The sequence below is a fragment of the Bubalus bubalis genome, chromosome 20, assembly GCF_019923935.1.
Source record: "Bubalus bubalis isolate 160015118507 breed Murrah chromosome 20, NDDB_SH_1, whole genome shotgun sequence".
NCBI classification, from domain to species: Eukaryota; Metazoa; Chordata; class Mammalia; order Artiodactyla; family Bovidae; genus Bubalus; species Bubalus bubalis.
The window spans coordinates 53,790,896-53,816,468 of record NC_059176.1 but is presented as its reverse complement, the minus strand read 5'-3'; the positions used below and the strand labels follow the sequence as shown (position 1 = coordinate 53,816,468).

At 57.6% G+C, this 25,573-nt stretch overlaps 1 protein-coding gene across 6 annotated transcripts in view; it reads right to left on the bottom strand.

The window, feature by feature from the left end:
• Nucleotides 1–1,176: 1,176 nt before the first annotated feature.
• The window catches only part of KLHL25 (kelch like family member 25), a 51,556-nt gene continuing 27,159 nt past the window's right edge, over nt 1,177–25,573 (bottom strand). For 3 of the 6 annotated variants that reach the window (XM_006065722.4, XM_025271580.3, XM_025271576.3), the window contains 2 exons: nt 15,073–16,870; nt 1,177–2,771 (listed from right to left, as the gene is read on the bottom strand). In XM_006065722.4, the coding sequence (XP_006065784.2) occupies nt 15,090–16,859 (1,770 nt within the window). In that variant the 5' untranslated portion in view covers nt 16,860–16,870 and the 3' untranslated portion in view covers nt 1,177–2,771; nt 15,073–15,089. Of the gene's footprint in view, nt 2,772–15,072; nt 16,874–25,573 lie in introns of all 6 variants that reach the window. The other 3 variants (XM_006065721.4, XM_025271579.3, XM_006065720.4) reach the window with 1 other exon arrangement.

The window sequence follows — 25,573 nt, the reverse complement described above, 5'->3', positions numbered from 1 at the left end:
ACTTTTTATTCCCTTCTTCTGACTTTAGTTTTATCTTTTAGGTTGCTTGAGCGTCTCTAACTTCTTCAGGAGGGCCTGTATTGCTATGAAATTCCGTTAGAACTGTTGCGCTGCGTCCCACAGATTTCCTGAGATCGCCTTCTCACTTCTTTTGTCTCAGGCTGTTTTCTGATTTCCTCTTTGATGTGATCCTTGAGCGGTGCTTCTTCAGTAGCATGTTGTTTTAGTCTCCACGTATTTATTTTTTTCCCCATTTTTCTTTCTGTGATTGATCTTGAGCTTCATACCCACTGTGTTCCGAAAAGATGCTTAAATTTCTCTTAAATTTCTATCAACAATCTTTCTTAATGACTTCAGCACTTCTACTAGCTGCTCTTTGAACTTGGGGTCTAGTAGACTGGTGAGGTCCGCTTCATTATTTGTACTCTCACAGGATTTCTCGTTCTTTTAATGGGGAGTAGGTCCTCTGCTTTTTCATTTTACTTTCGTCTCTATAAATTTAGAAGGAAAAGTTGCCTACTGTGGTCCCGAAGGGGTGTTTTCCTGTGGGAGCGTCCTTGTGTAGACTGTGTGAGTGCAGTACTTTAGGTGTGAGGGCCACTGTTGGAACAGACGCCAGCCTCATCTTGCCCCCAGGTGTGCTGGCCACTGTCCCCTTGATCAGGGGTGTGTCTGGCGTCCAGAGCCTGCGGGGGGACATTGGGCAGGGCCTCCTCTTTACTCGGTGGTTGGCACAGCCCTGTCTGTCCCACCTTCTGGAGTTTACAGAGCCTGATGGCTACGAGCACGTGTGAAAGGAGCGTAGGCAAACGGGCATTAGTGTTGTAACCGATGCTGGACACTCGCGTAGCGACGCCTCCCTTAACGCTGCTTGTGTTACTTTCACATAAATTAGCGTTAACGGGGGGCTCACAGCACACAAACGCGGCAATCAGGGGAATTACATCTTTAAGCTGACACTCGTGCAGGGGCTTTTCAGGGAAGGAGACTCAGCGCGCCCCAGGAGAATCGGCGTAAGGCCTGTGGTGCTGAAACGACCTGAGGGCAGGAGGCCCTGTCCTCTGGGTGCCTGTGGGTCTCCCCCAGCACGGCAGGCCATGAGCCCTGACTGCTGCAGCGGAAATCAGCCTGCTCACGCCTCGCGTCCCCCAAGACTGGCCTCGGCACCCCAGGAAGGCACGATTTCTCAACTCTTTTATTAAGTTAGAAATGGGTAAAAACAACACAACTTGTGGAGAAAGCACCACTGTGAGGTCCTTTGTGCTGTCAGACCTGTGCTTAGCGCAGCAATCCAACAGGCTGGGGCCCCTCCAGGCGGTGGGGACGCTGGGCCGGGGGATCTCCTGGGACCAGGCCCCTGGCTTCTGGGTGGCTAAGAGGGAGCACTGAGAGCAGGGGGTGGCCTCTGACAAAGGTGGGGCCCGTGGGGTCCCAGGAACCTGGAGACGTGCCTTCTGCCTTTCCTCCAGGGGAAGCTGATGGCCTATGGCTGGTGCACATCTGTGGGCGAATTGTGCCCTAAAGATGCCTTCGGGGCCCCAGGAGACACCCACAGGCCCTGTAAGGGGGCAAGGCCAACGGGAAAGCAACCGGCCCCACGAGTACTACAGCCTACTTGGGAGCGCCAAGCCACACAGTGCACATGGCAGGCGGCCTGGGAAACCACCCGTCTGGCCCCCACGGTGCCCCCGGGCAGCCAGGAAACAAGCCCACACCCTCTAACACTAGGTGACGGGGGCCGCTGGTAGGAGCCGACCTTTCCAGAAACCTGAGGCTGCAGCTGGACCTGTGAGGAGCCCAATACTTGGGAGGTGGGAAAATGAACAAATGCGTGGCAGTTCTCTCATGACCATGGTCACGTTCTGAGCTTAGGGGACACATGAGCCAGACCCCATCACCAGCTGGAAGGTTGAGAGGCCAGCGTCACGGGGCTGTGTCATCCTCCAAGCTGAGTCCAGCCCTTGGCGGGGTCTGTCGGGGGCACCCTGGCGTCCCCCAGTGGTCCCCAGCTCACACCTGCTCCTGGTCTGGGCAGGTAGGGTCCCGCTCTGGGGTCAGGGTGCTCCTGGCAGGAAATGGGGTCACCGCTGCCTCTTGGGCTGGGCTCTGAGGGGAGGTGATGGGAAGCCCCACAGGCACGTGCCACCCAGGGCCTCTGCACACCTGTGTCTGCACCCAGGGCATGGCTGGTCTGACGGGGAGATGGTGAGGTCGCTGGGGGTGAGGCCCGACTCTCAGGAGCCTATTTAACACTGGTGGCCTGGAGGTCATTTGCTGAGAAAGCCTGGTGGCTGTCACTGAACGGTTCTCTCCCTTAAGACTTTCTCCACAGCACAATCCAGTCTCAGCCCCGATGCACCCATTCCCAGGGGCGTCCTGTGTGGGGAGACTTTACAACACCGCCAGGGAAGCCTGGAGGCCAAGACTGTGCTGCCCACCCTCCCCAGCCCACCCAGCCCCCTGCCCCAGTCCAGGATGCCCTCAAGGCTTGGCAGACGTGTCTTTCTCCTCCAGGCCGAGAGACTCCTGGTATCCGTCCACGCCCCCTGGAAGGTCCTCTCCCCCTGCAAACCACTGCAAAGCAGGCAAGGCCTCAGCCAGACCCACAGGACACGGAGACGGCTCTTCTTCCCTGAAGCTCGGAGCAGCCCCCGAGGCCACTGCTCCTAGGGCTGGTGGGCCGGCTTCTGGCGGCTCATCCCCTGGACAAGATCAGGGCCACGTGCAAGAGCGAGGGCTGTGGCCGTGGGGCGGGGAGAAACGCACAGCGTCTGCAGAGGAACGAGAGAGAGAAAAGGTGAATCCCCACTGCCCCCCGTCCTTACCTGGGGTTGGACGTGATCGCAAGGCCACGTGGAGGGGCTGGGGCTCAGGCCCTGGCCAGAAGGCCTGGACTGAGAATAGAGCTTGCCCGTCTACAGCAGTGTGGCCCAGCACAGGCCCGTCACCTCCCTGAGCTGTGCTTTGCTCACCTCAATTCAGCTTCTCCAGACACACACTCTGCACACCGTCAACCCAGCAGGCAATGTGCCAGGCCCAGAGAAAGGGGACGGCAGACACAGCTACCGTCTCCGTGGATCGTGCTCCAGCGGGAGAAACTGCAGGCTTGTACGAACAAATGTATACAGCCAACACACACAGAAATGCTATATGTGGGGAAAAAAAACAAAACTTAAAGAAAGAGATAAGAGAGCCAATCTGCAGCAGGAACTGCAGTCTAAAGTCCTGGGTGAGAGCCTTCTGCATCTGCAACCTATGAGCAAGTGAAACTGAGCTCCACTCAAAGGAAGAAAAAAGCCAATAAAACATGGAAGAAAGCAAGTGCGTAAAACAGTAGCGAAGACAAAACGGCAGAGCAGAAAGATGTGTGCTCACCCCTGCTTACGAAAACACCAAAATTACAGTTAACTGCTGAGCAGGCATCAACAACAAAAGGCTGGAGCCTACCGAAGAAGATACGCTGCGTCCAAAGACAAAGCAGCCACGATATGACGGCAGGAGGGGTGCAATCTCGATAAAATCAAATCCCATACCCGCGAGGAGGGCAGCGCACAAACTGGAAATTATTACAGAAGTTGTCCCGCGGGAATGAAAGTTCTGAGCCCCCGTCAGGCTCCCCGGTCTGGAATGGGAGGGGGCACCTCAAGAGAACCTGGCTTTGAAGGCCAGCAGGGTTGGACTGCAGGAATTCCACAGGACTGGGAGAAACAGAAACCCCACTTGGGGAGGCTGCACGGAAGGTCTTATGCACACGAGGGCCCAGTTAAAAAAACAAACCAGTGACCTCATAAGAGCCTAGGCCAGACCTACCTACCTGCTGGTACTAGAGGGTCTCCTGTGGAGGTGGGGGGCAGCTGTGGCAGACGGCGGGGACAAAGACATTGAAGGCGGTCGTTCTGGGGAGTAATCACTGACGTGAGCCTTCCTGGAGGGCGTCATTTCCTCACCAGGACCTGACCCCACCCAGCAAGCTGTGGGCTCCTGATGTCTTAGGCCAACAGGGTGGGGACCCAGCCCCGCCCATCAGCAGGCGGGTTGCTTAGACACATCCTGAGAACACAGCCGTCTCTTTGTGACCCTGTGGACTGTAGCCCAGCAGGCTCCTTTGTCCACGGGAGAACACTGGAGTGGGCTGCCATTTCCCTCTCCAGGGGATCTTCCTGCCAGGGGTTCAGGGATTGAACCCACACCACCTGAACTGACAGGATTCTTTACCACTGAGCCACCGGGGAAGCATCACACTACATTTAAACTGATGAAAAAATCGACAACGAAGAATACTCTACCCAGCAAGGTTCTCATTCAGATTTGATGGAAAAATCAACAGGTTTACTGACAGACAAAAGCTAAGAGAATTCAGCACCACCAGACCAGCTTTGCAGCTAATGATAAAGGAACCTCTCAAGGTGGAAAAGAAACAAATTACAAATGGGAAGGCTCCCTGATAAAGTAAACTCCAGTAAAGGCAGGAAGTGACCCCCACACAAATATGACATCAGCTGTGAGAAGAGAACACAAATGCAGGATACCAGAAATGCATTCAAAATGAAAAAACCAGCAACTTACAACAACCTTGTTTATATACAGGCTGCTATATCAAAACTTGAAGGTAACTGCAAACCAAAAATTGACAATAGATAAACACAGAAAAGAAAAAGGAATCCAAACACAACACTATAGTCATCAAATCATGAGAGAACAAAATGGGATGAAAAAAGATCTACAAAAACAAATCCAAAACAATTAACAAAAGAGCAAAAGGAGAGTATACATGCTGTCCACAAGAGGCCCACTTCAGACCTAGGGTACCTACAGACCAGAAGTGAGGGGATGAAAAAGGTACCCCATGCAAATGGAAACCAAAAGCAAGCTGTGGTAGCAATAATCATATCGGACAAAACAGACTTTATTAAGTCTGTTACAAGAGAAAATTTTTCCTTATTGCAAAATTTGGACTTAAATTGAAAAAAGTAGGGAAAACCAATAGGCCATTCAGATATGACTTATCCCTTATGATTATACAGTGGAAAAGACAAATGGATTCAAGGGATTTGATATGACAGAGTGCCTGAAGAACTATGGACAGAGGTTCATAACACTGTATAGGAAGTGGTGACCAAAACCAACCCCAAGAAAAAAAAAAAAAAAAAAAAAGGCAAAATGGTTGTCTGAGGAGGCCTTAAAAATAGCTGTGAAAAGAAGAGAAGCGGAAGGCAAAGGAGAAAAGGAAAGATATACCCATTTGAATGCAGAGCTCCAAAGAATAGCAAGGAGAGATAAAGCCCTCCTCAGTGATCAGTGCAAAGAAATACAGGAAAGCAACAGAATGGGGAAGACTAGAGATCTCTTCAAGAAAATAAGAGATACCAAGGGAACATTTCATGCAAAGATAGTCACAATAAAGGACAGAAACAATATGGACCTAACAGAAGTAGAAGATATTAAGAGGTGGCAAGAATACACAGAAAAACTATACAAAAAAGATCTTCACGATCCAGATAACCATGTTGGTGTGATCACTCACCTAGAGCCAGACATCCTGGAGTGTGAGGTCAAGTGGGCCTTACGAAGCATCACTACGAACAAATCTAGTAGAGGTGATGGAATTCCAGCTGAGCTATTTCAAATCCTAAAAGATGATGCTGTGAAAGTGCTGCACTCAATATGCCAGCAAATTTGGAAAACTCAGGACTGGAAAAGGTCAGTTTTCATTCCAATCCCAAAGAAAGGCGATGCCTAAGAATGTTCAAACTACTACACAATTGCACTCATCTCACACGCTAGCAAAGTAATGCTCCCAATTCTCCAAGCCAGGCTTCAGTAGTACATGAACTGAGAAATTCCAGGTGTTCAAACTGGAGTTAGAAAAGGTGGAGGAACCAGAGATCAAATTGACAACTGTTGGATCATAGAAAAAGCAAGAGTTCCAGAAAAACATCTACTTCTGCTTCATTGACTATGCTAAAGCCTTTGACTGTGTGGATCACAACAAACTCTGGAAAATTCTTAAAGAGATGGGAATACCAAACCACCTTACCTGCCTCCTGAGAAATCTGTATGCAGGTCAAAAAGCGACAGTTAGAACTGGACATGGAACAATGGACTGGCTCCAAATCGGGAAAGGAGTATGTCAAGGCTGTATACTGTCACCCTGCTTATTTAACTTGTACATCATGCGAAATGCCAGGCTGGGTGAAACACAAGCTGGAATCAAGATTGCTGGGAGAAATATCAATAACCTCAGATATGCTGATGATGCCACCCTTATGGCAGAAAGCGAAGAGGAACTGAGAGCCTCTTGATGAAAGTGAAAGAGGAGAGTGAAAAAGTTGTCTTAAAACTCAACATTCAAAAGACAAAGATCATGACATCTGGTCCCATCAGTTCATGGCAAATAGATGCGGAAACAATTGGAAACAGTGAGAGACTTTATTTTTGGGGGCTCCAAAATCACTGCAGATGGTGACTGCAGCCATGAAATTAAAAGACACTTGCTCCTTAGAAGAAAAGCTATGACAAACCTAGACAGCATGTTAAAAAAGCAGAGACATTACTTTGCCAACAAAGGTCTGTCTAGTCAAAGCTATGGTTTTTCCAATAGTCATGTATAGACGTGAGAGTTGGACCATAAGAAAAGCTGAGCACCGAAGAACTGACGCTTTTGAACTGTGATGTTGGAGAAGATTTCTTGAGAGTCCCTTGGACAGCAAAGAGATCAAACCAGTCAATCCTAAAGCAAAGTAGTCCTTAATATCTTTGGAAGGACTGACGCTGAAGCTCCAATACTTTGGCCACCTGATGCCAAGGGCCAACTCATTGGAAAAGACCCTGATGCTGGGAAAGATTGAAGGCAGGAGGAGAAGGGGACAACAGAGGATGAGATGGTTGGATGGCATCACCAACTCAGTGGACATGAGTTTGAGCCAGGCCCCAGGAGTTGATGATGGACAGGGAAGCCTGGCGTGCTGCAGTCCATGGGGTCACAAAGAGTCAGACACGATTGAGCAACTGAACTAAAAAAAAAAGAATTAATGCCACTTGCAGCATCATGGATGCACCTAGAGATTCATGCTAAGTGAGGTTAGAGAAAGAGAAATATCCTAAGATACCACTTATAGATATGGAAAAATGATACAAATGAACTTATTTACAGAATAGAAGCAGACTCACAGACTTAAGAGAATGAATTCATGGTTACCAGAGGGGAAGAGCTGGGGGTTGGCATAGGTTGGGAGTTTGAGACTGACATGTACACATTGCTATATTTTAAAACGATAACGAGGGGCTCCCTGGGGGCTCAGTGGTAAAGAATCTGCCTGCCAATACAGGAGACTCGGATTCGATCCCCGGTCTGGGAAAACCCCACATGCCACGGAGCAACTGAGCCTGTGCTGCAGAGCCTGGGAGCCACAGCTACCGAGCCTGCACGCCCTGGAGCCTGTGCACCACGCGAGAAGACACTGCAGTGAGCAGCCCGGACCGTAACAGAAAAGAGCCCCAACTCCCCAGGACTACAGAAAAGCCCATGCAGCAACAAAGACCCACACAGACAGAACGTGTGGCAGAAACCAGCGCAATACTGTAAAGCAATTATCCTCCGAGAAAAAGATTTCTTTTTAAGTAATAAAACAAGTTAAAAGATAACCAACAAGGATCCACTGTATAGCTAGCACAGGGAACTCTGCTCAATATTCTAGAATAACCTAAACAGGAAAAGAATTTGAAAAAGAATACATACAAGTATACAGATAACTGAATCATGTGGCACACCTGAAACTAACACAACACTGTTAATCAGCTGCACTCCAATGTAAAATAAAAGCTTTAAAAATAATAGTAAAAAAAAAGAGAGATTAAAACAAGAACTTGTACTGTGGCAGAGGGTGTGGGAAGGACACCCCTAGACCTGCAGGACAGAGAGGAGTTTGCTCGAGAGGCAAAGAGCAGTCCAGGCAGGAGTAGTGTGTGCAGAAACCCTGGGGTGGGAGTCCTGCACCTCTGAGGCTGAACGCAGGCCGGTGAGGTGGAAATGCTAAGGGGGGGAGGGTGGACATGGTCAGAGAATGGGGGCGGGTGGCGCGCAGACGTGGCCACGGCTAGTCACGCCGTCAGGAGGAACAGCACAGCTGCGGGCAGCAGGCAACACGCTCGTTCCTGCACTCGACAAATGTTCGCTGCACAGCCTGTCCCCGCAGGACAGACGCAGTGGTGAACGAGCTCAGAGGGTCGCAGAGCTCACACTCCAGTGCCGGCCACTCCAGTGCGGGGCGCTCTGCTCCGAGGTTCACGTTTCCCTGCAGAAAACGAGGCGAGATACCTGCTTCCCAGAGAAGGATGGAGCCATGTAACGCATGTGAAAGGTTTAGTGTAAAACGTCCCGGGAGCAGCAAAGAAAACCCAGCTGGCCAGTACGGTCAGTTTCTATAGCCCAACCCACAGCGACAGCTCGGCGTAATCTGGCCCGACTCCCAGCAGGGATGTGGCCGTGTGTCTGTCCAGGAGGTGGGGTCCCTGGCCGGAGCTCAGCTCCTGGGCTGCTCACCTCGCGGAGAAAGGACACAGCAGGCTCAGGAAGGAGCTGGAGGGGGTGCGGAGCGGGGAACACTCGGGACAGCGAAGCAGGGCTGTCCACCTCCGCGCGGTTCTAACCACAGGTTCTCTGAGGACTTCCCTGGTGGTCCAGTTGCTGGACTCCATGCTTCCAAAGCAGGGGGCCCGGGTTCAACCCCTGGTCAGGGAACTTGATCCCGCATGCCACAACTAAGAGTTGGCATGCTGCAACGAAGATCAAAGGTCCCACACGCCGAACCTGAGGGCTTCCCTGGTGGCTCAGAGGGTAAAGATGAAACTGAGACCCGTGCAGCCAAATACATAAATAGATATTAAAAAACAAAAACAGGCTCTCTGGAGTACTGGGAACAGGGCTGGGGTACTCACCAAGGGTTTTCCCCACCCCGACGGTCCACACCCATCCACGTGCCATTTCCACGCCGATGCCACTCTTACTCTGGCCAGCTGAACACCATGGGCTCAGAGGTGGCCCCAAACCAAGGAGGCAGGCTTGTGCCAGGAGACACAGATGACGCCCCCTCCATGACACCCAACTGCCGGAGGGGGCCTCACGGGGACTCCAAAAGGAAAGAGAAGGAGGTCCCCCCTCCCCGTCAACCCGCACACTCAGCCACCTGGGAGGCAGAGACAACACAACCGCAGGCAGAGCCTCGGTCCCAGCGACCGCATCCCCGGTCTTGCAGCTCTGGGTGTTCACCTGAGCAGCTGTCCGCCTCACAGCTGTGAGAGAGCTGCGAGGGCAGAGAGCTTACGTCTAGTCCTGGGACTTGCTTAAGTAACAGGATCACGAACACAGTTCCAGCCGGTGCAGGGACCTGTGGACCTTTCTCCTTCAGTGGGATGCTGCCCTTGCTCCCACGGCTCTGGAAGGCGGACTCCGGCTCTGCCGAAGCTGCCGGAGCCCAGGGGTCAGCAAGCTCCCAGAAGGGTGCGCTGGGCAAGGCAACTGCTGTTTTCTCAGTGGGGCTGGTGAAGGCCCCCCAATCCCTCCAAGGGCCTCACTAGCCAGAACTCCTCACGGGCCCTGAACACCCGGAGATGCTCTAAGGTGGTGAACCCAAAACTCAGGGGCCTGGGCCCCCCCATCCCCGCCCAGCACACAAGGCGGACATGGACTTCCCCTCAGGGCAGGCGCACTGCTGCCCCAGACCAGGCTCTGACCCGGGGGGAGCCCCTCTAGGCTGTCCTGAGTTGCTGAGGAGGCGGCAGAGGAGCTGGGGGGCGGCACTGCCCAGGCCTGCACCCACTCTGAGGTCACTCGGGCCGCCCGAGTTTTGGCAGCTGCCTCTCTGGGACCTAGTTTCCTTATCTGTGAAATGGGACCACATTAAAAAAAAAGTTGCCTGCCACATCCGTAAACAAAAAATGCTGCAGCCCTCAGCCATACAGCCTCCTCGGACTGTGCACCCGGGAGACTAGGAAGGGAAGGCAAGGGCACCGGCCCCAGGAGCTGAGGTGCGCATCAAAGGGATGACCTCAGAGAGCCCGGACTCCTGCATCCTCCCATACATAGCAAAGAATTTTTGTGATGTCTGTGCTGTGCCGTGCTTAGTCACATCCGACTCTTTGCGACCCTATGGGCTGTAGCCCGCCAGGCTCCTCTGTCCATAGGATTCTCGAGGCAAGAATACTGGAGTGTGTTCCTAGTTCCTCCTTCAGGGGATTTTCCCAACCCAGGGACCAAACCCAGGTTTCCCGCATTGCAGGCAGATTCTTCACCGTCTGAGCCAGCAGGGAAGCTCAACAATACTGGAGTGGGTAGCCTATCCCTTCTTCAGGGGATCTTAGTGACCCCAGGAATCAATCCAGGGTTTCCTGCATTGCAGACGGATTCTTTACCAGCTGAGCTACTGGTTTTCTTTAATTAACAGTTATCTTTTCATGTTCGGACTCCCTGGTCTTTGTTGCACAATCTCCTATATACTCTGGCTTCCCCTCTGACCTCTTCAGAGTGGTCCCTCAGAGCTGAGATGCTGCAGTCTGCGCTTAAGTCCCAAGTTTTGTCTGCTGAACAAAACATAATTCTCAACCCTTAGGTTATGCACTGTTTTTCCAGTCAACAGGACCCGTGTCCACCTCGCAGAGCAGACGTGGGGTCAGCGGTCACCCCACCGCAGTGCACAGCTGCCCCGCCAGCCCCATGACCACCCTTTGCAGTCCTGAGGGTCACCTACGGGGGGCCTGGCAGGTGGCCCGCAGCCACCAAGGCCATCCTGGCTGGCATGGGGCCACACCATGCAGACGGACAGACGGACGCGGGGTGCTTCATCCCCCTTCAGCCCAGCCCCGAACCCGAGCTCTGGGGTTTCCTCCTGGCCGCCGCCTCTTTAAGGCCGGACAGGATGTGCTGAATCCGCCCTCCTGTGGTGGCGGGGTGTGCCCCGGAATTCAGGCAGGGGGATCACAGGCTCAGCCTCTCCCAGAGCGGGACTGTAGGGCGTGCCTGCCCACACCCACTCCCTGGTGCTGGTCCCCTACAGTGCCCAGGAGGAAAAGACAGCTCCTGGCAGCCTGCATCTCCACCCTGATGCTCTAAAGACAGGCCAGAGGCAGGCAGGGTCAGGGCAGGAGACAGAACAAGAGAAAAGGACCATGCATGGTCTACACTTGGCAGGCAGCCCAGAGAAATGGGTGCCTACCCTAGCTCCAGGAGCCTCCTGGCCACTGTCACCTAGAGACAAGGATCAGACTGTGACCTGGGAGCCAAGGGCGGGCCCTGGAGATCCTGCCGGCAGTCAGCTTCGAAGAGCGCCCCACCCCCACTGCCAGGCAGCACTCAGGTGGGCTGCAGCGAGCAGCGACTGGTGCCAGGGCGCAGACAACGGGATGCTCGGGGCCTGGGTCTCCAGAGCCACCTGCAGGCCTGGGGCCCGGCCAGGGTTCAGATCCCGCTCCGGCCCTCACCAGCTGTGGCCTGACACGCCCACCCCGGGTCTCGGTACCAGCAGCACTTCCGACGCTTCCGAGAGGACGGAACGAGCTCACGGCTGAGAAACGGAGCACTTGGGGATGACCGGGGGAGTCACCGGCGTGGTGACGGGGGGCTGCAGAGCAGGGGCTCTCCAGCTGGTGGTCCCTAGAGTCTCTGGTTCGGGGACCAGAGAGGCACTGCAGGCTGGACCCCAGGCCGGTCCAATGCCTGTAGGAGGGGCTGGAACAGCAGCGCAGGGAGGGGGGCACTCGGGACACTCTGGTACAGACCCCCTTCTCTGGCCCTGGCACTGGGGGTTCCTGGCTGGCAGCCAGGCTTTTGGAGGGGTGGTCCATGCTGGGGGGGGCGGGGGCAGCAGGGGCAGTAGTCTCTGCTCATCCCGGCCTCCGTGAGCCTTGCCGAGGGTGCTCGAGCCCAGCCTCTCACCCACCGCTGCTGTCTGGGGCCCCTCCCACCCCATCCACCTACCACCCCCGCCCCCGGTCAAGGCCCTCAGGACCTGAGCCAGGGCCTTCTGCGTGCCTGGCAGCAGCAGACGCGGGTGGCCGTCCTGCTACAACTGCGCCATCCACCCGGAGCCAAGGGCGGGCCGGGCACACCCAGGCGTCACCCTCTGCCCCAGCGCCCCTGCTGGGTCCTCGTCCGAGACTGCAGCACCTGCGGCAGGTTGAGGAGCGCCGAAGAGACAAGGCCTGTGCGTCACTTGGCCAGGGGCGCAGAAAGGGCAATCCCGACCGTGCGGGAGGGACCCTTCCAGAAGGAGAGGCTGGCCCAGGGACATCCCAATCCAGAGGCCGTGGCCACCCAAAGCATTCTGAAACCATCATCACCATCCCAGCCTCATCACAACCTCAAAGGAAAGCTGACTCTGAACCCGGCCCCTCACTTGATCTCTTCTACTCAACCAGTGTGAGGAATACAATTTTTATCCCCATTTCCCAGATGGCAAAGCTGAGGCTCAGGGAAGTTGAGCAACTGGGGTCAAGCAGCCAGCAAATCAGAGCCGAGGGTCCACGCCTGCTTCCCTTCCCCAGTCCCTGAAACAGGGGGAAGTCCTGGGAAAGTAGCAGGCTCATGGGGTCCTGCTGATCTCCCCGCCCACCCTCTCCTATTTGGGAGGAACTGCCCTCCAGGGCCCCAAGGACAGGCTAACACCAGACAAGGTCACAGCCCCTGGCCCTTGGCGGCCTGAGATGGCACGAAGCGTCAGGGCCCACAGACCACAGGTTTCCAACAAGGAGACGCCAATGTTCTCTTTGAAGCCTGCTCCCCAGGGGACCAAGGTCTGTGGCCGGGCAGAGTTTTCTCCCAGAGAGAAAGAGAGCAGATTCAACAAACAAAGCAGAGAGACCTTAAAGGAGAACAAAGCCTGTTCCCACCCAGGCTGCTCTTTACAAGGCCTCACACCCTATGTGGATTTGACTCCTTTGAGGGGCCAGCCTCGCCTGCCTGCTGGGGATGGAGCCCTTTAAGGGCCTCGAAAGCCTGGCTGGATCTGACTTAGCAGCTGAAACATCAGATTCCATTCAGAAGCCACCCGGCCAAGTACGACTGCCTCTGCCTGCCTCCGCCGCGTGGTTTTCAGTATTCTTGTCAGCAGCCGCCAGACCATTGAGGAAATGAATTTTCAGCTCAGGCCGGCCCCTCACACTGTTCCTGTGACCTGAACAGCGTGGGGCCAAGGGCTGGCTCCTACGATCTGCAGGAGCATGGGGCAGCAGCTGTTGGCAGGGAGAGGCTGGAACCCAGGACAGCCTGGGGTGGGTGTCAAGGCGCCCTGGCATGACCTGGCATCTGATCCCACCCTCCCCTGAGCTTCTTGGAGCCCCCAGGACCGATGCCTTCTGCCTTCCACTCACTGGGGGTCCCGGGACCTCACCGTCCCAAGGGACAAAGACCCGAGGCGAGCTAAGAGCCGGGACATGACCATGGCCGACCTTCTCCAATGCCCACCAGTCTACACCCCATCCCAGCCCCTGTGCCCCTGCCAGGCTGGCTCAGGACACTTGAATCCAACCTCAGCGCCACTTGGGTCACCCCAGAAGGGCTGCAGGAAAGCACCCCCCACCCCAGAAAGGGCCCCGCCAGGACAGGCTGGCCCCCTTCCCCTGACTCCATCCATCCTGCACCCTGGACAAGCCCCTCCTGCCAGCCCCCTGCCCCGCCACTGCCCACATGGAGCGCCTGACCGTGTCACCTCGCCCCTGGCCTCCACGGTGTCCTTCCTGTTTCACGCAGTGACTTCATGGAATGATGTCACTGAGATCAGAGAGTGTGGTAACCTGGGGTAACCGGGGCAGCCCTGCTGGGGGCTGTTCCCATGCTCAGAGGAAGGCCTCCTCTCCATCTCGTGGAGGGATGGGAGGAGAAGAGAGGCCCCCTCGCGCACGGGGGAGCACATGGCTGCCCCCAGGAGAGGCTGGGCCCAGGGCCCTGGCCCCACCAGATGCCGCAGCGGCGTCCGGCCCCGCGGTGCCCGCGCCCACCCCCGAGTGCCCCATCCACTCCCCTCCCGCTGCTCCTCATGGGCCCGCCCGGTGGGGCGCTCACCTTGACTGCACTCTGGACTCGCCCGGAGCTACCCCAGCTCTGAGCCCTGGGCCCCAGAAGCCCTAACTGCAGTGGTCTGGGCTGAGGCCTGGGCTCAGCATTTGCGGAGGACAGAATTGGTGGCCTTGCCCAAACAGAGGGGCTTCCCTGGTGGCTCAGACGGTCAAGAATCTGCCTGTAATTGACCCAAGTTCAGTCCCCAGAGGTCCACTCTTAGCTTACGGGAGGTGATCTGTGTCATACCCGATAAGAGGATCTTTGTTTAGAGTGACGTCCATGTGACCTAGGGGGGCTTTGGGTCATGCTGGACCAGCTGACTTGAGAGTAACCATGTGGCCAAGCAGTCATGCCCACACGATGGGGCCCTGATAAAAACTCTGGACACCAACGCTGTGTGAGCTCCCCTGGTGGGCAATACTGTGTGTGTGCCATCACTCACGGATGCTGTTAACACACGGGGAGTGGATGGGGTGCTCCGCGTCTGGAGCCCCGTCCAGGGCTCTGCCCCAGGCATCTCCACCCTCTCCTCTTAATCCGCATCCTTGGCCCGTAATTAAACCATAACTGGGGATATATACCTTCAGCACAGGCATGAGCGCTTCCAGTGCTGGACCTAAGGCGGCTCCGGGGAGCCCTCACCTCACAGCTGGCGGCTTTGACAGCTGTATGCCCACACGCGCGTGCAGGCCCGTTCTCTGAGGTGCCCTTGCACGGAGACTGTGCCCCAGACTTCAAAAGTTAGCCTAGACGCCACGTATTATGTGTCCACAGACCCGCGGTGACGGATCTACAGCCAGGCCCCAGGAACCAGTAAGACGGTTGCCCCCATCTGGCAAAAGGGTTACACGCTTTGCTCAAGATTAACTGTCAGTAAGGGGCGGGGGGGAGCTAGGTTCTGGCTCCAGAGTAGAAAAAAGGGGTCCCAGAGGCCCCCCAGTCACCTGCTTCCTGACGGGCCCAGCCTCCCCGGAAGATGCAGCCTTTGCCCCGAGTGGGTTCGGACGGGGAGTGGGACTCACCTGGCTGGCTCTGCGCCTCAGGCGGGCAGGTGCTTCCAGGTGCTGACGAAGGCCGTGGGGATGAGCGAGTAGGGCACGGTGGTGACGCAATTCCACGTGTCCGAGGTGGGGTCGTAGCAGTCCAGGGTCTTACACCGCTGGGTGCCGAAGTAGCCCCCCACCACGTAGAGCTTGTTGCCCGACGCCAGCGCGTGGCAGGACATGCGCTTGGCGGTCATGTCCCCGATCCGCGTCCACTGGTTGCTCTCGCAGTCGAAGCGGTAGGCCGAGGCGGCCGTGAACTCTGTGTCGCCGCCCATGATGAAGATCTGGCTGCCCAGCACGGCGGCCGCGGTGTACCGCCAGGGCTGCGGACACTCGGCCTTGATGCTCCACCGGTTCTCCGACGGGTCATAGCACTGGACCTTGGACACCATGTCCCGGTGGATGCTGGTGCCCCCGAACACGAAGAGCTTCAGCTTGGCGCTCACCACGGCGGCGTTGCTGACGCCGTCCCTCAGCGGGGCCACCATGGTCCACTTGTTCGCCCCGGGGTCGTACTTCTCCACTTGCTTCAGCGAGACCGACGGCGAGGCTGGGAAGACGCCGGCCAGCGACGTGTGGCCCCCGACCACGTAGAGGCAGTTCTCCAGCTCGGCGGAGCCGTGGCCGAAGCGGGCGATCAGCATGGGCGCCGCCTTGGACCACTCCTCGTGGACCGTGTTGTACACCCACACGTCCTTGGAGACCCCGTTCTCGGAGCCCCGGCCCCCCGTGACGTAGACCTTGCAGCCGATGGCCGAGGCGCTGAACTCCTTGCGGGGGCTGGGCAGGTCCGCCTTCGGGATGATCTCCTTGGCCTTGTGGTCCACCTGGTAGATCTTGTCGCACATGAAGGTCTGGCCCCCGAGGATGAGCAGCGTGTGGCCGGCCCGGCGCGGCCGGGCACAGGGGCTGGTGACCACGCCATCGTTCTGCAGGATCCGGGTCTTGCAACGCAACGCCTCGTCCACCAGCAGCCGCGTGCGCTCATCCGCCATGAGCAGGGCGTCGCCGGACGCAGCCTCCTTCAGGCAGTCGGAGGGCAGCAGGGCCAGCCGCACGCCGCGGAGGAGCTCCGGCAGGTGGGCCTTGCGCTGCTCCAGGTCGTGCCGGACCCACTGCAGCACGGCCTCGAAGACCACGCGCTCATCCTCCGCCTCCAGCTCGTCGCTGGAGACGAGGTCCAGCAGGGTGTCCTTGGAGAGGCTGTTGAAGTCGTCGCTCTGGCGCACGGCCTCGAAGTGCACCAGGCACATGCGCCAGGAGAACTCATAGAGCCGGCGGCACTGGTGGGCGTCTGAGAGCAGCATCATGCCCAGGCAGTTGGACGGGAACAGGTTCTTCTCCAGGAACTCGGCGGCCGCGTCCCGCACGTCGTGGAACTGCAGCATGTCACCCGCCTCCAGCAGCGACTCGGCGTTCTCCTCGTTGATGACAATGCGCGACGAGTAGGCGAAGTCCAGCAGCAGCTCCAGCACCTCGGGGTGCAGGTTGTCCTGGAAGTTGACCGTGTCGTCGTGGCTCTCCCGCAGGCCGTGGCTGAACATGGCCTCGAAGTAGCGGCTGGAGGCGGCCAGCACGGCGCGGTGGCAGGGGAAGGCGCGGTCGCCGGCCCAGAGCGTCACGTCGGTGAACATGCGGTGCTTGCGCAGCGTGTTGAGGTGCGCCAGCACGCAGTCGGGGTGCGAGGCCTTGTGGAACAGCGTGATGTTCATGGAGCCCGTGCTGCTCCGCGACTTGCGGGTCTCGTGGACGCTGACCGACATGCTGAGCCGACCTTCTGGGGGTGGGGGGGAGGGAAGAGGCCACAGGTGAGAGGGGCCAGGCCCCAGGGCCCCCCCGCAGCGTCCCCCAAACCTAGCTGGCCGGCCCCCTCCAACCCTGCTCAGCTCTGCCACACCCAGACCAAGCCCCGCCCCTCAATCTGACGGCCAAAGGATGACTCCGGTGGTAAAACCTGAGGTTCATCTCTGAATAGGAGCCTGCCCAGGTGACCTTGACCTACAGTCATCTCCCATGGTTGCAAGAACATGCCACGGTCTCCCTAGCCCAATTAAGAAGACAGCAGGTGGGCTCGCGTCCCTGGTGGCTCAGTGGTAAAGAATCCCCCTGCCAATGCAGGAGACATGGGTTGGATCCCTGAACCCGGAATACCTCACATGCTGGGGAGCAACTAAGCCCTTGCACCACAACTACTGAGCCTGTGCTCCAGAGCCTGGGAGCCTCAACTACTGAGCCCACGTGCCGCCACTTCTGGTGATGGGCCCCAGAGCCTGTGCTCTGCACCAAGAGAGGCCCCCCGCAATGAGAAGCCCGTACACTGCAACTGGAGAGGAGCTCCTGCTTGCTGCAACCAGAGAAAAGCCTGCGCAGCAACGAAGACCCAGCACAGCCAAAAATAAATAAATCTGAATAAAAAAGAGGACAGCAGGGCAGTGCTAAGCAGCATGTGCTCTGGATACATTCCTTGGCTCAGAGATGCTGCTGCATGGCCCCATTCTGCAGCCAGGGAAGCCAAGGCTCAGAGAGGCGCCCTGGCTCCCTGACTCCCACAGCCAGGATTCCCACGTGGGCCGTCCAGTTCCAGCCCAGCAGCCACCCTGTTGGCCAAGGAGACGCAGATTCATGCAGGGGGGCTTTTGCAAAACATCCCCAAGGAGCCACAGAGCCCAGGCAGAGCCTCATGCCCCTGCTCTGCTCCCAGCGGGGCCCTGTCCTGAGCCGGGCTCCACGCAGCCGCAGCCACACTCCTCATCACCCTTGCCCTTGGAAAGCTCGCCATGAACCACTGTCAGCCCAAGCGCTCAGTGTAGACATGCTCTGCAAATCCAGGGCTCTCTAGAGGCCTCTGGACCCAGCTGCGATGAGGCCAGCTGGCCTGTGGCTCCCTCCCTGGACACCTGCTCCATTCTGAATCCCCGCGGGAAGCCGAGACAAAGCCCTTGGTGACAGCAGGTCACTAAAGCACCCGGGTCCGCCTCAGCCACTGCAGCCGGAACACCTGCAGCCGGTGCAGTCTCCCCTGTTCCGACAGGCGACTCCGGGCTCCTGGGCCGCAGCGAGCGCCCCACATGCCCCGGTCTGCCCATCTCTGCTGGGCCAGGAACATGGGGCTCAGGGCACTGGTCCCTGGAGCAGACATGGGCTCGGATGCAGGGATTCCAAAGCACTTTAATTAATAAAGTCTGGTCAATGACACGACCCCAAACCCCACTATGGGGCTGTGGAAACAAGGCTCAGCCAACAAGCAGGCAAAACCCTAGGCCTTGAAGTGGCCAAAAGCAAACTGCATTCAGCATCCTGACCCCAGAAGTCTGTGCTTCCAGCTGGTAACAAGGCCAGAAAAACCCCCTTTTCATTTTTATTTTCAAAAGTGTGTAACAACCCCGACCCCTCCTCACTGCAGGTCACTCTTGTACTGAAGCAATGACCTGTGACTTAATTTTTTTGGGCTCCAAAATCACTGCAGATGGTGACTGCAGCCATGAGATTAAAAGACGCTGCTCCTTGGAAGAAAAGCAATGACAAACCTACAGCGTATCAAAAATCAGAGACATCACTTTGCCAACAAAGGTCCGCATAGTCAAAGCTATGGTTTTTCTAGTAGTCATGTACGCATGTAAAAGTTGGACCATAAAGAAGTCTGAGCATCGAAGAACTGATGGTTTCAAACTGGTGTGGTGTTGGCAAAGACTCTTGAGAGTCCCTTGGACAGCAAGGAGATCAGTCAAGTCAATCCTAAAGGAAATCAACCCTGAATATTCATTGGAAGGACTGATGCTGAAGCTCCAATACTTTGGCCACCTGAATTGTAAAGCTGACTCATTGGAAAAGACCCTGATGCTAGGAAAGATTGAGGGCAGGAGGACAAGGGGGCGACAAAAGATGAGATGGCTGGATGGCATCACTGACTTGATGGACGTGAGTCTGAGCAAACTCCAGGAGCTGGTGAAGCACAGGGAAGCCTGGCATGTAGTTCATGGGGCTGCAAAGAGTTGGACACGACTGAGCAACTGAATGACAACGACCTGATGAAGGAAGGCGGTGCTCCAGCTTTGGTGGACTGCCAGTTAGAGTCCAAGTGCACAGCTGTCTCCCTTGCTCCCTCCTCTCCTGGCAAAGGACCAGGGAAGCCACGGTGACGTGATGAGAGCTGCCCGGGCAAGGCCCCAGCTCCCTGGCTGGGCAGGGAAGACACCGGGGCTGGGCCTGGCCTCGCTGCTCTGGCCCCCGAGCTCCAGGCAGACCATGGGCCAGTGGCCCGCCAGGAACATGGCTGCGCAAACCAGCCACTGTGGCCCACAGGGCTCAGGTGAAGAGCTCAGGCACAGGGGTGTGTGCCTGTCCGTGTGCAGTCTGCAGGAGTGGGAAAATACAGGACCCCACACCCAGGCTGTACACAGTGGTCCCCAAGCTACCACCCACCCAGGGCACCACTCTCTCTGCAACTCAGTCTCCTCTTTTATAAGACAAAGCCCCTGCCCTGTTCAGGCCTCCTGAGAGCCCCTCACTTGTTGGCAATTATTTACAGAGCTTGACCTCTGAGCCTGGCCCTGGGACCGGGCGTCAGAGACGACAGGCTGTGCTGACCTGGCCTCACAAGCTCAGCAGCAGCAACCCCCAACCAGGTCTGAACTGCCCACTCTTGATTCCAGACCACACAGTACAGTCCCCACACCTCGTGTGACTGCTTAATTCTCATTCCTGCTACTGCCCCTCAATCATCGGACACTTTCCCAAATGTGGCTGTCCACTGGGGCTTCCCAGGTGGCTCAGTGGTGAAGAATCCGCCTGGCAATGCAGGAGATGCAGAAGACCTGAGTTCAATCCCTGGCTCGGGAAGATCCCCTGGAGGAGGAAATGGCAACCCACTCCAGTACTCTTGCCTGGAGAATCCCATGGTCAGAGGAGCCTGGAGGGCTACAGTCTGCAGGGTTGCACAGCACTGGACACGACTGAGCACACACACGCGTGCAACTGGGTGATGCCATCCACCACGCCCCTGCGTGCCGGGGCCTTTAGAGGGACGTGGCCTCTGATCTGGGGGCGCCTGGGGGACTGGCTCCAAGGCCTCCAATTCAGGGCCCTGATGGCAAGGCTTGACCTCAGTTCCTGCTGTCCCACAGCCCCACCTGCTCTGGGTCTCTGAACACCTCTGCCTGGCGCCCCGCCCAGCCAGGAAGCCAGGCTGCTTCTGAGCCCCACTGGAGTGTGGTCTGGAACGCTGTGGGTGCGCAGCTCCTCCTGGACTCACTTTACAGACAGCGCCGGGGTGGAATGCCAGCCGTGTGACCAGGATGTCACCAGTACCTGCTCCTGTGGGGGGTGGGGGCAGGGGGCTCGGAGGCTGCTGCGCACAGGGCCCGGCCCCAGGGCCAGCCAGAGAGTGGACAGCCCTGCTCTCCCCACGTGGTGACACGTGGGCACACACACACTCTAAGCCGCTGGGCGAAGTCCCTCTCAGGCTTTCTGGCCCCGTGCGGCCCGCCTCCCTCTGTCCCAGACCCTGGTCCACACTGGGGCGGCCGGGCAGGGGGCTGTGGGGTTGGGCTAGGCCCGCCTCCATCCTGGGGTGCTGTGCACAGGACCGCCCTGGAGGGATCCAGGTGGAGACACCCTGGTTGCGGCGGGGGGGGGTGCTTTAGGGGCAGGACAGAGCAGGACTCCAAGATGAGAAAGTGCCCCAAAGCACGGCAAACCCTGACAGAGTAGCCACGCTGCCCGGAGAATGAAGTCAGGTGACCTCTCCGAGGGCAGCGCTGAGTGGGTGGCCAGGGCCCAGAGTTGACTTCTGTCCCGCTCAAAAGAGGATGCCTGCCCGCTGATGCCAACCCCCTCTCAGGCCAAGATCCTGAGAATGCACAGATACACCCAGTGGGCTCCAGCCCCCAGACGGCGGCCGGCCTGGCTCCACAGAGCAGAGCCGGGAGCAGGGCTGCCTACCAGGCCAGCCGCCTCCCTGTCTGCCCCATGTCCTCTCAGGAGATGCCGGGACCTGAGCCAGCCTTTTAGCAACAGCCCCGAAGCCCCAGGATTCCAGGGAGCGAGAGGCCCACTGGCCCCAGTTTACAGACAGGAATACTGAGGCTCAGACACAGGGAGGGGACCACAGTGTTCACCCAGGCCCACAGGTACCCAGGGCTGCCCTTCAGCTCTGGCCAGCAGTGTAGGAGGTCAGGCTTGGGAGCCAAGGGGCCCCCAGGGCTGCGTACCCCACCCTGGGCTCCCTGCCTCACAGCTACAAGATCCCCAGCAGCTGAATTGTTCCCTCCACTGTGACATGTCTGGGGAAGTTCTCAGTGTTCCCCCAAACCTGCGAAACAGCACCAACACGCTCCCTCGTGCTCAAATCCCACCACACCACCCCCCACACACCAGTTCATACAACCCCTGTGGCCTCACCTCCTACACAAGTCCCTGTCTGACCCTCCCCACCACCCCTGACTCACAGAACCCCCACCCCAGCCTCTGCTTCTGCTCGGGTCTGAATCCACCCAGAGACCACAGTTATCCTTTAAAAAGCACCACCTGGATCACACCACACCCAGCTCTAGGACATCTCAGCAGTCTCAGTAAAATCCCAGGTCCCCACCGTGGCCTCCGGGTCCTCACATCCTGCTATTTCCCAAAGAGCTGCCCCTCCAGCCGTGCTGGACGTGTCCCTGGCCTCAGGACCTTTGCATGAGCTGCTCTTCTGCCTGGAATGCTCTGCCGTCCACCCCGCTGTCCCTGAAAGGCTTGCTCTCTCTCCTCCTGACTGGCCACCTTGTTGAGGTCATCTCCTCCCCACACCTCCCCCACTTACAGCACTTGTCACAATTTACAATCACAGGCTTATCTGCCTTCTGTATCTCCGGCCCCAGAGGCAAGGACTGTGTGTGGTGCTAACCGATGGGACCTGGCACAGAGCGGAGGCTCAGCCGGACTGGATGACCAAGGCGAGCTGCACACGGCGCACACGGCTCTCCCTGCTAGCATCTGCTGCAGTGCTCACACGGCCGCGCTCCGGAGAAGATGCAGGCTGAGCAGTGCTCACACGGCCGCGCTCCGGAGAAGATGCAGGCTGAGCAGTGCTCACACGGCCGCGCTCCGGAGAAGATGCAGGCTGAGCAGTGCTCACATGGCCGCGCTCCGGAGAAGATGCAGGCTGAGCAGTGCTCACACGGCCGCGCTCTGGAGAAGATGCAGGCTGAGGCAGCTGTGGATGCTGCCAGGCCGACTGTGACAATAGACCCGAGTGGGAGACCCTTGAGCCAGCAAGGCACCCCCTCCTGCTTACCCTGACACCCGCGTGTTCTCAGGAACCACTCTCTTCCCGCTCCAGGCTGTTTAGACATGGGATCCATGGGATCCAGGGCTGGCCAAAGCCGCACATCCCTGGGGTCCCAGCACCTGCCCAGCCATGGTGACGGGTCCCAAACCCAGAAGGGGCCTGGAGACGCTAGTCTGCGGTGCTGACTCAGCTGCTGGGTGACGCGGCATCCATCCCCGGGACCGCCGAGAGGCTGAACACAGGCCGGGAGTGCAGCGCCGCCCCAGACGGGAGCTGTGCGCAGGAGGAGCGCGGGGGCTTGGTGACCGCTGACCTGAGGCCCTCTGCCCCTTCCTTCCCGTCCCGGGCCGCCAGGAGTCCCAGTGAGTGCAGGACTCACTGGGACTGGGGGACAGGATGCTGGCCTTGCCAGGGGGTCTCAGCGGGGGAAGTCCTGCCACCCCTCCCACCACCGGGGAGGCCACCCCATTCACCAAGAATGGGTTTCACGAGATGATTTCCAGTGACTGGTACCAGTGACACACACAGCCCTGTGCTGGGGCTGGGGGACCCAGAGCCGGTGTGAGACAGGAGGTTCCCAGCGGTGGGAGGGGTGAGCGCCGAAAGTGTGGGCCAAGTCCAGCGAGCTGGGTGCCTGCTGAGCAACACCACGGCCGTCGCTGCGGCCTGGACCACACATTTGACCTGAGGGATGCCCAGCGTGCCTCTGGTCACTGCCACGTGGGTGAAGGCACGGAGGAAGGAGTGTTTTCTGGGGCCCGTGAGGACATGGCTGCCCTTGAGGAGGACTATGAGGAGGCTGGTGTGGATTCTGTTGGGAGAGGGAGAGGAAAAAGGGGAAGAATACTAAGCACCATTCCTCTGAGCCCTGCAGCGTGCCATGCTCAGAGCTTCAGCTTCAGCATTAGCTGACAGGTATAAAAACTTTCCAACTGGACTGTCTTCGCTTTCAACTGTGATCATGTGTTGCTTCTCCCTGAGTACCTGTAAGACTTCTGTCCTGTCTCAAAACTAAAGATTTTAAGAAGGGGTGGGGCGGGGGGGAACAACAGTATGTTTGCCGAGTCAGGTCTGTCCTGGCTCTTGGAAGCCTGTCTCCGTGGCCCCCTGCCTTCGGAGGCCCCAGTAAGTCAGACCCTCTCGAGCTGTAGGCATCTCAGGTTTATTCTGATGACCTAAGCGTCACCCTGGGCTTTGATGGATACAAGCCACATCAATTACCTGCACGACACTGCCAGGCTCCTGACAAGTGATATATCATCCCGCTAAGAGCTATCGATCCAGCTCCTACAACAGCTCCGCTCCTGTGACCACAGGCTTTCCCTGCAGGGAAGTGGTTAAAATGCACCACAAAGAAGGCACGGGACCGATGGCAGGGGACCAGGACGGGGCACTCACCTGCTCCCGCCAAACACTAATAATACATTTGCAAGCGGAGCGACTTACGCAGAACACCTACCGAATGCCGCCGTGAGGCCACAAACTCCTCAACGGGAAAGAAAACCTCCATGTAACCACGCAGGACCCAGGGACAAGGAAAAGAACTGGAACAGGGCCCATGCCCCAGGGACGGAGCTGTGGAGGAGGAAAGGTCCCTGCAAGCTGGGGAGTCTTCTCACTGGCAGGGAGATCAGACTAGATGGAGGGCGAGCTTCGGCACCAAGGAGGAAAGCGTGGCATCTGGCTTGCAGAAGGCACTGCAGAGAGTAACCTGCACGGGAGGTGGGTACTACTGCCCAGAGCTCCCCAGCCCGAGTTATTCATCTGCTGGTGCGGGGGGCAGCTGGGTGCTGGCTCAGGTTTCAGAGGTCAGAAGAGGACAGGGGCTGGCTGCGTGGACAGGCTGGAGTGTGGCAACTGAGGGTGTGCTCGGGAGCAGCGAGGGCCCGCCAGAGAGGTAAGGTGCCATTTCTAGGGGGTGCCCCAGGAGAGGGACAGACCATCATAAGGGCATCCCTCCCCGTGGCTGCTCCTAGGCAACAGGACGCCGCCTGCAGGAGCTCTGGGGGTGGGAGTGAGTTGCTGCTCTAAGACCCGCAAGCAGGTGCCAAGCGCTGTGCCCGCTGTCCTGGGAGTACACAGATGGCAGCTGCCCCCAGGAGACTCATGTGGTGGTGGTGGTTTAGTCACTAAGTCTTGTCCAACTCTTGTGACCCCACGGACTATAGCCCGCCAGGCTCCTCCGTCCATGGGATTCTCCAGGCAAGGATACTGGAGTGGGGTGCCATTGCCTTCTCCAGGGGATCTTCCAGACCTGGGTGTCCTGCACTGCAGGCAGATTCTTTACCAACTGAGCTACCAGGGAATTCCCAAGGAGACCCATGAGCAGGCTCCAAACCCTGCTCCTGCTGTCGCGGGAGTGGCATGGACAAAAGCTGCCACTACGAGACCTGCAAACAGATGCCAAGCAGTGCCCACGCCATTCCAACGGTGCACAAGGGCCTCTGTGCCTGCACACCCCATGTCAAGGGGGGAGACGGCCAGCACAGGCAGGAGAGACAGCAAGCATTCAAACGGAAGGAAGGCTCTTGATTGGAAAAGATGGCAGAGCAGAAGGACTCGAACTCACCCCCTCTCACAAAAACCTCAAAATCACAATGAACTGCTGAACAACCATCAGCAGAAAAAGACAGGAACCTACCAAAAAAAAAAAGACATTTTACATTCAAAGACACAGAAGTTGCCACGAGATGGTAGGAGGGGTGCTCTCATGATACCATCAGATCCTGCAGCCTCCAGGTGAGCAACCACAGGTTGGAAAGTAATTACATCACAGAGGTTCTCCCACCAGAGGGTCCTGAGCACCTGGTCGGCTCCCCAGCCTGAGGGTCTGGCATCGGGACGAAGAGCCCTCAGAGCACTTGGCTTTGAAGGCCGGTGGGGCTGGAGTGCAGGAGCTCCACAGGACGGGAGAAACAGAGACTCCACTCTGGGAGGCCGCACAGGGTACACTGAGACCCGGCCAAAAGCTCCAGAGGAGCCAGGGCTGGACCGACCTGAGTCCTGGAGGGCCTCTTGGGAAGGCAAGGGTCGGCTGCGGCTGACTGCCCGACAGGACGCTGTGGCAGAGGCCCGGGAGAATACTGATCTGCGTTAGCTCTCCCAGAGGCTGCCATTTTGGCATCAAGACGCGGCCTTACCCAGTAACCTACAGGCACCAGCGCTGGATCGCCACAGGCCAAACAAACAGCAACACGTGAACACAGC